The sequence below is a fragment of the Haliotis asinina genome, chromosome 7, assembly GCF_037392515.1.
Source record: "Haliotis asinina isolate JCU_RB_2024 chromosome 7, JCU_Hal_asi_v2, whole genome shotgun sequence".
NCBI classification, from domain to species: Eukaryota; Metazoa; Mollusca; class Gastropoda; order Lepetellida; family Haliotidae; genus Haliotis; species Haliotis asinina.
In genome coordinates, this window is record NC_090286.1 from 42,039,246 (window position 1) to 42,051,278 (window position 12,033).

The window sequence follows — 12,033 nt, forward strand, 5'->3', positions numbered from 1 at the left end:
ATATGTTAACATATCTTGTGTAAGGCAGTCACCATGTGCCCCCAATCTCCAGTGTTCCTGCTTAAAATATGCTTACATATCTTGTGTAAGGCAGTCACCATGTGCCCCCAATCTCCAGTGTTCCTGCTTAAAATATGCTTACATATCTTGTGTAAGGCAGTCACCATGTGCTCCCAGTCTCCAGTGTTCCTGCTTAAAATCTGTTAACATATCTTGTGTAAGGCTGTCACCATGTGCACCCAGTCTCCAGTGTTCCTGCTTAAAATATGCCTACATATCTTGTGTAAGGCAGTCACCATGTGCCCCAATCTCCAGTGTTCCTGCTTAAAATATGCTTACATATCTTGTGTAAGGCAGTCACCATGTGCTCCCAGTCTCCAGTGTTCCTGCTTAAAATATGCCTACATATCATGCATAAGGCAGTCACCATGTGCCCCCAATCTCTAGTGTTCCTGCTAAAAATATGCCCACATATCTTGTATGAGGCAGTCACCATGTGCTCCCAATCACCAGTGTTCCTATTCAGAATATGCCCACATAACTGTGTAAGATGTACCCAATCACCATGTGTCCCAAATCTCCAGTGTAGTACAAGTCCATATACCAACAGTAACTATGTACCCAGAGTGAGTATGGTTTTACACAGCTTTTAGCAATATTCTAATGATATCATAGCAGGGGACACCAGAAATGGGCTTCAGAAATTGTACCCATGTGGGTATTCAAACACAGGTCTTCAGCGTGACAAACTGAGGCTTTAACCATTAGCCAACCCACCACCCCTTATGTACCCACAGATGTAGTGTTCCTGTTGACAGTATGCCTCCATACCCTGTGTACCACAATCACAAAGTGGCCACAATCTCCTGTGTACAACAGTACTAGGAAATTATCCAGGCCGTACATTTGTCTAAAATACTGTCTGTCTTCACACCAGACTGCAAACAGAACCACAATCTATGCAACACAAAACAAAACATATTGACTTATATAATGACATTTATTTGATGAATAATGGCATTCACTTTCAATGCATACATGAATGATCTTTATAACAAAACAAAGTTGTACAGTAGATACTGTACAATGAACCAGAATCAAATGACTTGGATACACACGATCATCAACCTCTGCATCTCAGAAAGATCAACAACGCAATCTTCCTGCAGTGATCCAATACCTTTAGAAAGAGCTACAACATTTGAATCGTTGGAGTTGTTGCTTTGATTTAGAACAGCCCAGACATGATGACTGAGATGAAAATAGGCTTCATTTATTGTACCATGTATGGAATCCAACCCCGGCCTTTGGAATGATGAGCGAATGCTAAGCAAGCACTCTCATTTTCATATTCAAACATGTATGCTGGAACTTAAATGTAACATATTTTGTAGAATCGTGATTATGGTCTCAATGATTAAGAAGCACAAACAAAGCCATGAGATTGTGAAACAGAACTCATTATACATAATGGATAATTAAGTCATGTTAAATGATCCATTCAAAACCAGGCTAACCACACATCTTCACACTTACAAACTTTCACTCTTTTTTGACAAAACATATTACTTTCCTGGAATAATTCACTTCTGTCTCAATGACATATTCATATAAGCATTACCTATCTATTGACTGAACATCTAACCTTCCTGGATTTATTTATTTATAACTGCATCACACAGGGGCACCAGAGTTTCCTCCCTTCAAATTCTTCATGGCCACTGGAATGCTGAAAACATGGACTTTTCACAGCAGCTGACTTTCACAAAGACACCCCGAATCAGACACAGGGCTGTTAGTATCTAAGTCTTTTCTAGCAGGGCAGTAGGGTAGCTCAGTGGTAGTGTGTTATCATGACACAGTACAAAGTTTTAATATCAATAACAGAAAAACGTATCAATCTCCATTCATGACGCTCACCAGCTTGTCACATTCTGCGAGTCTGACACATCAACATTTTTTACTCATCTTCGAACCATATGCCAGTATAATGTATGATGATAATCATCCGAAGACAAATTAAGGCTGGTTGAGGTGATACATAACAAGTCACACATTCCTCATTTAAACTGTCTGTCTCCCATGAATACTCTCATGGTAGAGCCATTGTTACCGTCTGTCCCGGGAAGATTGTTTGCTGGCTTCTCTTCTCCGCTTATTCAGTGGATTTCGAGGATCATAAATTTCATATCTGTCTTCATCAGCTACATTGGCATCAATGACTTTCCTGGTTTTGTCCTCAAAATGTAATTTGTGACCCATCCTGCAAAAGACACAGAGAGAGACTCAGCTTGTGTATGTCAAATTCTCATTGACATGACAATATTTCTAAAATTTGTTCTGGTACAAAGCAATTACTTGTGCTTCATCAGCTTTTTCTTATTTTATGTGTGACCTGAGCGTCTCCTCTAATGTAGCATTATACCCACCTACAGTCTTTCACTGAATGCAAATCCTCATGACAACCTACCTGGAAAGATATCAGCTTCCCCATGCTTACACAAAAGTCCACCTTAATGACAGATTACCTGCATGTGAGTCAACCTTCCTAAACAAATGTCTGTCTATGCTTGACCCATGTGAATGCCAACCCACTAATAACTTTATCCATACGCTATCTGCCTTGTTTTACACACCAGGACATATCATCATCTTCCTGTTCTTCATCAGCATCTGTTTTTTCTTCTTTCTTTTCTTTCCTTGAATCTTCTTCCTCATCCGCATAGAGTGAAGTTAACTTTTTGACATTGTCAAGTCTGTTCTGAAACTTAGCAAGCATGGCTAGTGTGTCTGCTTCACGACTAGATCCCTTCTTGCTCTGCTTCTGACGTAGATCCTTGTACTTCTGCCGCTCCTGCTTGTACTCTTCTAACATGTCTACCTTCGGCATCATCTCTGAAATACAGACCAGACACTGACGCTTAGACAGGAAGCACTGAAACACAGACCAGGCACATTGACTGAAACATAGTTGAGGTACACTGACTGAAACATAGGCATACAAATGCAACATGGACAGGGTTGAATGACAGGCAGGCCAAGTATCCTTGGCCTAGATTTTCGAAGCTCTCTTATCGCTAAGATACATAGTACATTAACATATAGCTATCTCAGCGCTAAGGGAACTATGAAAATGTTGGTAATGGAATTCTCCTCATCTCATAAACCACTGGGGCCCTTGTACAACAAATGGTTAAGAAATTTAATGGAGATAATTTACCAACATCAAATAGCTAGTAACTGTACCTATATCAGCTCCTTTCTTCCCTTTGTCTTTTGAGTCTTTTGTTTTTCCATCAGATTTTATATCCTTCTTTGCTTCTTTTGTGCTTTTCTCTTCCTTTTCATCTGCTTTTCTTTCAAATTTCCGTTTAGATTCTGACAGCTCCTTCTGTAATTGCTTTGATTCCTTTTTCAGTTCCCCACTGAAATGACAGAGTGAGTGAATGAGGGGAAGTCATATCATTAACAACAAGGGACTGGGTTATTTCATGATTTAAACAATTATTATTTATATCAAAATAATGTTGAGATGCTGAAGTACCAGGGATTATCATGAAGTAACTCACACATCCCATCTCATGTACAGAATTAAGATAATCAGCACTGAATACATGGTTGACTATTTGTTGATGGACACTAACAGATGGTCTAGCTTTGTCTTTTCTGACTCCCTGTCACTGTCTCCCTTTTTCCTGTCTTCTCTCTTCTTATCTTCCTTCCCACTGACATCCTTCTTCACATCCTTCTTCCTGTCCGTCTCATCCGTTTTGAGCTTCTTCCTTGTTGTTTCAAGAGATTTTTCTTTACTGTCATCTCCTGTGTCAGAACCCTGGGGACCCAAACAAGTACATCGTTGGGTGATGATGGTGAGGGTGGCGTTGGGTTCATGGAGTCATTGTCTGGGTGGTTGTTACAGAGCTGATGAGGGTATGTCATAGTGTGAGTTCATTTGGGAGTGGTTATGAATGATGGTGGTTGTGTGAGCATGTGAGTGAGTGGGTGATGCCTTGTCTGATTGTGTGAGTGTTTGTAGGAGTGATAGTGTGAATGATTGCGTTAGTGGTTGTATGAGTGATTGTGTTGGTGGCTATATGAGTGATAGTGTGACTGATTGCGTTAGTGGTTGTATGAGTGATTGTGTTGGTGGCTATATGAATGATAGTGTGACTGATTGTGTGAGTGACTGAGTGTGATTATGTGAAAGGTTCTGTGACTGATCATGTGATTGTGTGAAAGGTTCTGTGACTGATCGTGTGACTGAGTGGTTGTATGAGTGGTTGTGTGAATGGTCCTTTATGGTTGAGGGAAGGTTTCCTGTGATAATTACTCAATGAGATCATAAAACTTAGATGATGGTGAAGGGGGGTCATGTACAAGACAGATCTACCACTTGGCATTTATCAGCAGGTGTGTAACTGGTGATAAACCACAGAATTGGTTGCTTATAAAATTACTAATGAACATTAGTTAGTGACACTTTATGCCTTGTTTAATTTAATGTATATAGTTTCAGTCATCTCCATGCTGAATTAACTATTGGCAAGTTGGTCTGGTTGCAGCACTCCTACCTCTGTTTCTCCTCCTGACTTTCTCTTTTTGCCATCTGGTCTTTCTTCTGTCTCTAGGGCTGGGACAGAGCTCAGGCGAGGGTCGTCAATCAGATCATGGCTGCTCTTACTTTTACCTCGCATTGGCTGCAATGTCAAGAGGAAGCTGACTTTGTTTCATTTATTTTTCAGTTTCTTTTCAGAAATATACTATGACCATTTAATACTATAATGAACAATGTTTACAACTAAAACATACAGTTCTCATACATAAGACATGTTTTTGATAAGAATAAATGGTAATCAATATCCCAAACCTCATGTTCTGTTCCTATTTGGCTCATGTTTTTAGTTCCACCATAATATTCATTTCCTGAAAAACACGTACCACATCTGGTCTCCTTATCTATACCGGGATAGCACGCACATTGTCAAGAAATAGCATGGCAAGGGCCATAATTCTCTAATAAATAGTAACACCATTTCCGTTTTCGAACTCAATCCATTCATGTCCTGAAAACACATAGCAAATTTGGTTAAGCTTTGTAGAGTTTTTTTAATAGAAAATATGTCCCTATCATTTCACACAGATGGACAGAAAGATAGACCATAAACCTATTACCCCCTCCTGGCGGGGGATAATCAGTATTGATATCTCAAACAGTTCAAAACGTCCGAGAATGTCAATGAAAACCAGAGGACTCTAATAACAAACCTGACTCTAATATCTAACAGTGACATTTCCAGACAACTTCCAACCCCACAAACCCCCTCTAAAATGTCCCATTGCCAACCTTTGATGCTTTATCTGTCTGCTCTTCATCCTCCTCTGCTTCCTCCCCAAAAGACAGCAAGCTGAAATTTCTGACAAAAAACAGTAGCCAGATGAAATGTAGGCTGCTGCCACCATCCACACCATAAAGTTAAGACTATGTCACTTATTCACTGAAAATTAATAAATCAGATTAAAGTCAGATATTAAGAATTGTAAGTCTAAGTAACCTTGGGCTCAGTATTATTCAATACACTGGTATACTGAATTTAAAAACCATAGCAGAAGGTGGAACATACTAACCAACCTTTGAAATTGACCAATCAGAACACAGTTTACCAGATCACGCAAGTTAACATTCACACATTCTGTTTGAACTTTCCCCTTAAAAACGTTTGTTCTCAAATGATCTACTTCCAAGTGATACACATGGAGGTCATCATTATTCACAACAGTGCGTAAACAGCTGCTAACAAGTCTGTGAACAGGGCCTCATTCCTCAAAGCGACTATAAAGCTATGACAGTCATGAGTCCATGTTTATGTGTGGGAGTTATGATCATCTTAGCGATACGATTGCCTTGAGGACTGGAGCCTTGTTAGATTTCTTTTACTTCACCCACTTTGTAGCTTTTGATTTACTCTTGTGTTTCTTCGTTTCCTCTCCTTCTTGTTTCTTCTTCTTCAGAACTCTCGGTTCAATGTCATCAAATGGGTTGGAGAGGATCTGAGACAAAATCACAAACATGTGCACCTTGAATTAAAACTACCAATCCTTCAGTTTAATCATGTTGATTGTCTGGACCAGACAATCTGTTGATGGATGTTGTTATGAAGACAATGTACAAAGAAACACTATCGACAAAGTCACAATGAGTTAATTGAACCATATAATAATTCCAGCACCAACGATGCAATACAACAGCTGGTATACATTAGCTTAAAAAACAATTGATTAACTACATTTTTTTAAATACACAGTACCGTATTATTACCATTGATGAGCTGAATTTTGAGCGCCAAATATAGTAGTCTGTAGAAGGGGATCAACTTATCCATGGGATACACTTGCATCAAACTTTTTTCAGGGGGTAAGAAAATGACATCATATCACTTCATGTGAATGAACAAACAAGAAATTTGACCATCATTGCAGGGGGTCAGACATTGTGACACTGATGATTTTATTGGTCAAGTTAGGACATTGGCTTATCTATGGTAATAATTTACATGAACATGAACATTTATGAAGAATATGAAAATTGAACTATTACATATCCAAAATGGTCCTTTATCTCTGATCTGACATCATATACAGCAAATACGATTCATAATAACAAGCAATCTTCTTTCGTTTCAAATACTGCATATACATGCAAGTACCTCTCCCTTGAGAATCTTGTGTGGGTAAAGAGGTCGATCATTGCCATCTGTTTCCACATCTTGTAGTTTGATCATGTTAAACAGTGTGTTACCTGCAACCTGAAGCAATAATCTGAACATTAAAGAAGTTCATATTATTAAAATGAAAACCTCCATCACAATAACATTACATTATATATTTCTACAAACACTGAGTGGAGCTTGATGTGTTTATTATGAAAGATTCATCATTCAGTTCTAGGACATGTTCTTATAGCTTTCAGAAACCCCCTTCTAAATTCCTGCCATTCTCTTGTTTAACTTACAGTAGTCAAAGCTAGGGCTGGGAATGGTCCAAATTTTCTTCCTGGATATAAAACCCCCAGTTACCCTACCCTGATACCCAATATGTTAATTATATATGATATTCTTCACCTCAAAGGTTAAAATTTTGAATTTTTCAAAATGTTAACCACATTTTATATTCAAAATGGGGGACTGCAAATTATTACATTGTCTAATCTATTAGTCGCATAATCATAACAGGTCCAGATATCCAGACAACCCGTCCCAGCTCTAGTCACAGCTGTAGACAAAACCAGTGGTTGACAGAGTGAACAAAGAACAACAAGAATGGTGTTACCGACAGAGATATATGTTGATCTGCTTCGATCGTCATACAAGCAATATTCAGACCAGGCATTTATTGCAACCATATAATCCCCATTCAACTCGCCATTTAAGATTCTCTTCTGCCATCAAATCCTTCAACTATTAAAACTATCTCACAGTGAAAAGTGATATGGATTAATAAGTGATTTACCAAATGACTAAGAAAGTGAAAATAAATACACTCTAACCTTTCCAAATATGGTGTGTTTCTTATAAAGTTCTGGAGCTGGTCCCAAAGTGAAGAAGAATTGACTGCCATTATCATTGGCACCAGCATTTGCCATAGCAACCAGACCTCTACGAACAAATCGCAAACGGGAATGCACTTCATCCTGAAACAAAACTAGGAAGTGTAAACTTCAATAGTTTAGAACAACTGTTACTGACACCAACTTTCAAAGTGTACACCATGATGATGTGTCTTGTTCAACACTGCACTCAGTTCCATCTATGCTATGCATGCACTTATCAGGACCAGAAAATCCAGTGATTGACATCAAGAGTATCAATCTGGGATATGACGACATGGATACACCAGGTCTGTGTGTATCATCCCCTAACCCTATTTGTCACCTCTTACGACAAGCAAGGGTTCATGAAGTTCAGTTCTACCTTGACCCTCTTGGGTTAGGTCCTGTTAGATGATGATGTAACGTTTTCTGAACTTTAACCTGAACTATAACAAGAGATGCTGGACTCTGCCTTGATGACACATTGATGTAAAGTATGATAAAGGCATGAATGTTCATAATATGAACTCTTTAATCAGTTGATGATGCCTCTGTATCCCTTGTACTCAATATTAATGCAATGTAGTGTAGTATTGTGTTAGTCAGCACTGATCTGAGTGCTCTGAGCAATATTCTAGCTATATGCCGGCAGTCTATAAATAATCCAGTCTGGACCAGGCAACCCAGTGATCAACAGCAACAATCTACGCAATTGGGATATGAAGACATGTGTCAGGCAAGTCAGCAAGCCTGACTGCTCGATCCCGTTAGTCACCTCTTACAACAAACATGGGCTACTGAAATGAAATCATGAAATCAGACAAAACCAACTAAATCTGAATCAGTTCTTTTTCCTTGAGTAATTCAAAAGCCTGTACAATTTATCAGATATCACTGATTCCTGTCAAGCATACAAGCATATGCTCTGTCTGAACATGTAACTCAACACATCCTTTCACATTTCATCACATGAGAATATTGACTCCTTGAAACATTTTCCAGTATTGGTAGAAAACATTAAATCCGCATTCTGTCACATTCTGTGAAACAGAAACACCCAGCACCAATAAAACACCAACATTTCAATTCTAAAAGGTAAAACTGTAGTATAATCATAATCCTGACATCTTGTTGAATAACTGTCATATGCAATATGTTCTTCACCTTGAATGGTTCTCCATATATGGATTCACCTCCTTCGCCAGTTCCTGTGGGGTCACCCCCCTGGACAATGAAGTCCTTGACCACACGATGAAAGATTGTCCCATCATAGTATCCTTCCATCAACAGCTGAACAAAGTTCCTGCACGCCTTTGGAGCCTCTTTTGACCATAACTCTATGTCAATATCACCAACAGTTGTTGATAGTAAAACCTGAAACAGACAGAAAAGATACAAAATTTTCTCATCAGATTTAAACTATGATGTGATTTCACACAATGTGAGGCACGTAGCATGTCAATTTTTCATGTAAGCCTGATGGGTTGCAAAGCTTTTCATTTAGATAATTTGAAAAACTAAAGGGTTGTAGTATATATACACATAACAGTAGACCGATAACCATGGGTAGCCCATGTGTTATATGTATATATACTACAACCCTTTAGTTTTACCCTCACTTCACCTGAAGAAGTGACTAGAATCTGTCTCGAAACGTTGTGACCTTGTATAATAAAGAAGTTGAACCATAGAGCACTTTTAGTTTAATCAAGTGTAAGCCCAGACCATTTTCTTGACAATGGCAGCTACGCCTCTGAATGTTCATAACATAACCAAATCCAAAGGATGTATTTAAGCAAATAGCTTCATGCATTACCACAACCAAGGTCATCAACTAATCAAATACTGTTCAATACATTTGAATACTTAACTAAGATGAACAATAATTTACAATTCTGAACTTCTGCAGTAACTGGTATAACTGCTATACAAATATCATACCAGCACGTAAATAACTCAGTCTACATCAAATAAACCACTGGTTCAAGGCATCAGTAGTAAATGAACTTTACTACAGGGCACACATCATAATATTTGTGAGATCTCTCAAGCAAAAATAACAACAATAAATATCTTTGCATACTAGTAATTTCAGTGTAGGTTTCAAACCACCAACCTTTTGCTGTCAAGGCAGATGCTTGATCCTCAAGACTAAGGAGACAGATTACATCAGAGACCGTATAATTTAATTTATAGTCCCTAATTAGAAACGTTTGTACAGCTTGTGGACTGTTAGCATTAGGAATCGTACACAACTCTGTGTTGACAACTGTGTGTGGAGTTTAAGACAGAATACTATGTCAATAAAATATGCCATGCGGTTTTTGGTACCATATACTTGTCCTAAGATAACAACAACAACATCCATCATCATCACCATCATCATCTTGATCATGAAATAAGCTTCATCATCACCATCATCATCTTGATCATGAAATAAGCTTCATCATCATCATCATCACCTTGATCATGAAATAAGCTTCCACCAAAACCATTAAACAATATGCAAAATGTCGTATAGTGTGCAATGAACTTTTTTGTTTACTTTCGGAAAATCACAGCTTTTAGTGACTAATAATTTACAAGCTTCTGCGACATCGCGGCAATATTACTGAGAAACGGCGTAAAACATCAATCATCACTCCACCTGTCCACACCATTCCTGGCATGAACAAACATATTTGTGACTAGTGTCCACTAAAAATGACATACCTTGCCATTTGTTGGAGGTTCTTGGATATAGATGTTACTCATGTTTAAAACGTGTGAATGCGACTAATTTCTTGAAAGTATTTGAAGAAAACGCGCATAATAGATCAAACACTGATGCCGGCTTTCTTTTTCATGGACGCGGCCATTTTGTCAAGTGAATACTAGTGGTTAAACTAAGTTAAGTTTCATTTAGTAATTTACGCAAGTCTTTATCATAAAATATAAACATTATGATCAAAACATTGTATGACTACATCAATACGAAAACTAATGTTTTATACACAATCTTCAGTGATTTGGAAAGTACTATTTTTTTCGCAGTATTTATCGAATACATATAAACTTGTTACAATCTCGTGTAAATCTCGACAGTGAACGAGACCTGTCATGGCTGTATGAAAGGTGAATGGGATCGAATTTAGCTCGGACGAACTTCGAGTTTAAAATTATTTCACAATAATTACTTGTCATCTGGAAGTAAGGTATAAACTATGATCGCATCGGTTTGTAAATAATATCAACAGCGATTTATGACGTGCTGAAATCCGAAAGAGGGTGGACATATTTTGGAATCGCAACAACTGCACGTTTTTTTTTATTTCATTAGATGGGTATTGAGCTAAGGATGAAAATATTCGAAACATTTCTAAACTATGAAGTAACCAAATTCTGTAAAGTGATATCATGTCACAAATATGAGAAATATTGGTGAAAATTTGATACTAAACTGTCAAATTCCAATCAAAGACTTAAGTTTATCCATTATCAAGATTTGTTGATAGACGGGTTGAAACTAATGAAAGTAAAACTGACGATTGTCTGACATTTCTTCTGCATGTGATAACAAACTTTTGTCCATACTGCAGTATGACATCTGAAACAAGCAGAAATTCTAAAACATGCGTATGAACAGTATGATGCCCACATATGACCATGGCATACATTCTCAAACAGTGTTGCATCATTGCATTTATATTCTTCTTAGTGCATCACTTATATTATTTGGATAACAATAATTGAAAGTGTGTTTCTCAAATAAATATTTTTCCAGAGAAAGATGTCACCAAATGTTATCCTTAAGGTCAATTTCTGGTTACAGATGAATGTTAATTGGACTAGATGCAGGTCTTACACTTTATCTGTAGTATGTCAAAATCAGAATTGCATGGAAATGCCATATCTTCTTAGGGAGAATGAGGTCCCCATGGCAATGGAAAGTGGAGTGCCATTATCATGGATATAACTAAATTGGATACAAATAAAATTACAGTGACATGAAGATATGATTATCTCGTGTTTGTTTAATCAAATAGTGATGTGTTAAATTAAGATGATTAAGTCCTATCAATTTTACTGTTTATTTAGTTGACTGATCTAGAATATAGACATGTTATACATGCCAGCCATCCAGGATGTCCAGACACACCAACTGCATTTAATGACAGTTTGATTGGTTATTGTGAAAACTTCTTTTGATTGGCTGTAATGCTAAATGGCAAGTGTGTTATTGTTACCATTCCCAAGAATTTTCTGAAACAATAGGCAAGAAAATATAACTCAGTCATATGCTGCAGTCAACCAGGAAGACTAACTATCTGCATTTTAATGACAGTTTGGGTGGCTCATGCAAAAACTGTTTCTTGTTATCCACACAGTAAGCATTAATCATGTTAGGCTTTGCTTTTTGTGATAATTGTCCAGGTTAAAAAGAACTAACAACAACGAAAATATTAATC

At 37.6% G+C, this 12,033-nt stretch overlaps 1 protein-coding gene across 1 annotated transcript; it reads right to left on the minus strand.

Moving 5' to 3' along the window:
• Positions 1 to 981: 981 nt before the first annotated feature.
• LOC137290473 (spliceosome-associated protein CWC27 homolog) lies at positions 982 to 10,460 on the minus strand. The gene is made up of 11 exons (XM_067821428.1): positions 10,298 to 10,460; positions 8,750 to 8,959; positions 7,544 to 7,687; positions 6,705 to 6,803; positions 5,945 to 6,048; positions 5,345 to 5,414; positions 4,572 to 4,697; positions 3,645 to 3,832; positions 3,247 to 3,425; positions 2,637 to 2,895; positions 982 to 2,263 (listed from the first exon to the last, which is right to left on the minus strand). The coding sequence occupies exons 1-11, from the start codon at positions 10,337 to 10,339 to the stop codon at positions 2,110 to 2,112; spliced, it is 1,575 nt and encodes a 524-aa protein (XP_067677529.1). The 5' UTR covers positions 10,340 to 10,460; the 3' UTR covers positions 982 to 2,109.
• Positions 10,461 to 12,033: the final 1,573 nt, after the last annotated feature.